General features: G+C 31.5%; 1 protein-coding gene across 1 annotated transcript; it reads right to left on the reverse strand.

Annotated features, from left to right (window-relative positions):
• Positions 1-1,098: 1,098 nt before the first annotated feature.
• LOC120086651 (major pollen allergen Lol p 11-like) lies at positions 1,099-1,879 on the reverse strand. Its single transcript, XM_039043428.1, has 2 exons — positions 1,506-1,879; positions 1,099-1,430 (listed from the first exon to the last, which is right to left on the reverse strand). The coding sequence occupies exons 1-2, from the start codon at positions 1,663-1,665 to the stop codon at positions 1,099-1,101; spliced, it is 492 nt and encodes a 163-aa protein (XP_038899356.1). The 5' UTR covers positions 1,666-1,879.
• Between the last annotated feature and the right edge of the window lie 591 nt (positions 1,880-2,470).

The raw sequence follows: 2,470 nt of genomic DNA on the forward strand, positions 1-2,470 counted from the left end.
TGAAGATTGGAATGGTTCTTAAGCCATGGAAATTAGTGTCGATGACCCACTTTTAGATCCCTAAATGGGATCTAATCCATCTTTCTCTCTCTCTTTTTAATCTTTTGCTTACGTTATTTTTGGGTAAAATTACTAAATCGAAAAAACATGTACATGTGATGGGTTCACTCCTCGATTCTCAATCTCGTTTCCCTCCAGTTTTTACCTTCTTTCTTTTTCTTCAATTTGTTCTTTTCGAATCTAATCAGCAATATGAGCTACAAATGGGCTCTATACATTGTTTTGGTTGCTCATTCCTCTTTTCTGATTTAGAATGGTCTTCTGTTTCCAAGAATGAAGTGGCACTTTTTTCTTCTGATTTTGATCAAGTGAATTTGTTTTCTTCTTTTTTCTTCCAATTCTGATTTAGTGAATTCTTTTGCAAATAGTTCAATCTATAATTTTTTTAGGAGTAAGGAGAGCAAGCGTGAATTGAGGAGCAGAAGCAAGAACAAGAGCCAGAGTGAGAGTCAAAGAGTGAGAAGATTTCTTATCATCGAAAAAAAAATTGAGAAGAGGATAGCGAGAGTGAGATGAAGAAGTGAGAATCAAGAAGCGAGAGCGTGATCTTCGCTCCTCAAGCATGCATTTTTTGTTGTTTTAGTAATTTCAACCTGTGATGACGAAGGAGAAGGCCAAAAAAATTAGGTTTTCAAAAGTTGAGTCAAATCTACATGGACCTCCAAAAGTATGTCATCCATACAAAATTTTCAAGCATGCATGGGTTAAGAAAACCAAAATAATAAATATCTAATTTATTAAATGTAATGCTTTAGACAATTTAAATACATAACATCAAACTAAGTAAAAGATTAAAAACAAAAAACAAGTACATACTTAGCTTCCAAGAAAATGAAATTCATGCTAATTAACGAGAGGTTAAAACATATTATCCATGTTCCAAACAAGTAAAAAGAAGAAAAATAACTATAACGCAATGGATGAAAGAAATCAAACGCTGAAAATACAACCTTTTATAGAGCTTAATAACAACTTTATTTTTTCTTAAATTTCTATTTCTAAGAATATAGACCATTAAGAAAGAGAAAGGTGACGTTTTCACAACGACTCGTCGTAATCAAGATATTGCTTGAGAATGGTGGGGCAAAAAGCAAGAGGACGTCGAATCAAGAAGCCCATAGCATTTGCATAGCGAAATTTATTGGTGAGGCCATTGTTGTTGGTGAGAATAACAGTAGCACTGTTTCGGCCTCGATCGGCCTGGTTGCAGCTAGGGTGAGGACTGCTCACAAGAATTACCTTACAACTTTCATCCTTATGGTCTTCACTAACATCAATAGTGTATTTTCCTTCGGAATTGGTTATAACTTCTTTGGTAAACTTCAACACCCACTTGGCTCTATCTCTGCATTCTAATCTCACTCTTGCACCTGTTTCATTTCATCGATTAAAATTGTCTATTATTATAATCGTTCATTCATTGTTTGTCGTAAAAGAAATATTACCGGAAATGGGAGTGGAGACGTTAGTCTCGAAACCACACCGACATGTGTCACAGTAGACACAACCATTGACGACGAAAAGCTGCGCCGAGGCGTGCAGGCCATGAAGCAGCACAAGAATACAAACACCAAAGAAAAATTTGAAAAGATTAGCAGTAGCCATGATTGGAAGGAGAATGAAGAAAGATTAAGGGGGCGGCCTCATATTTTCAATGCTTGGTTATATTTAAAAGGCGGGTTTTGAAGATTAAGAACTTGGATTTGTGTGAGCCATTAATGTTACAACGTGCTCTTTCCCTTCACTTCCGCATTCTCTCATCACCACTTCCATTATTCACATGCCCGTCTTTCCTTTTTTTTTTTTTTTTTATAATTTATAAATTAGTCTCTTAACTTAATTTATGTTTCTTTCTACTTTGTTCGTGAAATTTTTAAGATGTTTAGATCCATTCGATTATCATTTAGTTTTTTTTTTAAAAAAAAGCCTTGTTTTTTAATTTTTTTTTGTTATGCTTTTCATTCTTCCTAAATAAAGATTTGAGTTTTTAGTCAAATTTTAAAAATAAAATGTTTTTAAGAATCATTTTTTAGTTTTCAAAATTTAGCTTGAATTTTGAAAATGTTCTTAAAATATAAACAACAAAAACAAAGAAACCAAGAGGTGAAATTAGTATTTTTTATAAACTTAATTTTTTTAAATCAAAGATAAAAAACCAAACGGTTGACCTTAATAAGTCGCTTTTAACATTTGAATTTTTTTTTTTTTTTTGTCCAATATGTGTCTAAACTCTCGATTGTATGTATATTTTATTTTTTTAGAACAAAAAATCATTTGATTTATTAGATATAAATTTATTTTTTTATTTGTTATATAATCTTTTTGGAGTGTTTTTAAAAATCATACCAAATCTTTTTAATTAAAAATAGTTTTTAAGAATTTTGTTGTGATTTTTGAAATTTTGCTAAGA

This window comes from Benincasa hispida, chromosome 1 (genome assembly GCF_009727055.1).
Source record: "Benincasa hispida cultivar B227 chromosome 1, ASM972705v1, whole genome shotgun sequence".
Lineage (NCBI taxonomy): Eukaryota > Viridiplantae > Streptophyta > Magnoliopsida > Cucurbitales > Cucurbitaceae > Benincasa > Benincasa hispida.

Excerpts from the sequence above, each read along its gene's own strand:
- LOC120086651 (XM_039043428.1), bottom strand. The coding sequence starts at position 1,665 with ATGGCTACTGCTAATCTTTTCAAATTTTTCTTTGGTGTTTGTATTCTT. Across the intron at positions 1,431-1,505 it reads CGTCTCCACTCCCATTTCCG|GTGCAAGAGTGAGATTAGAA; the intron begins GTAATATTTCTT and ends GAAATGAAACAG.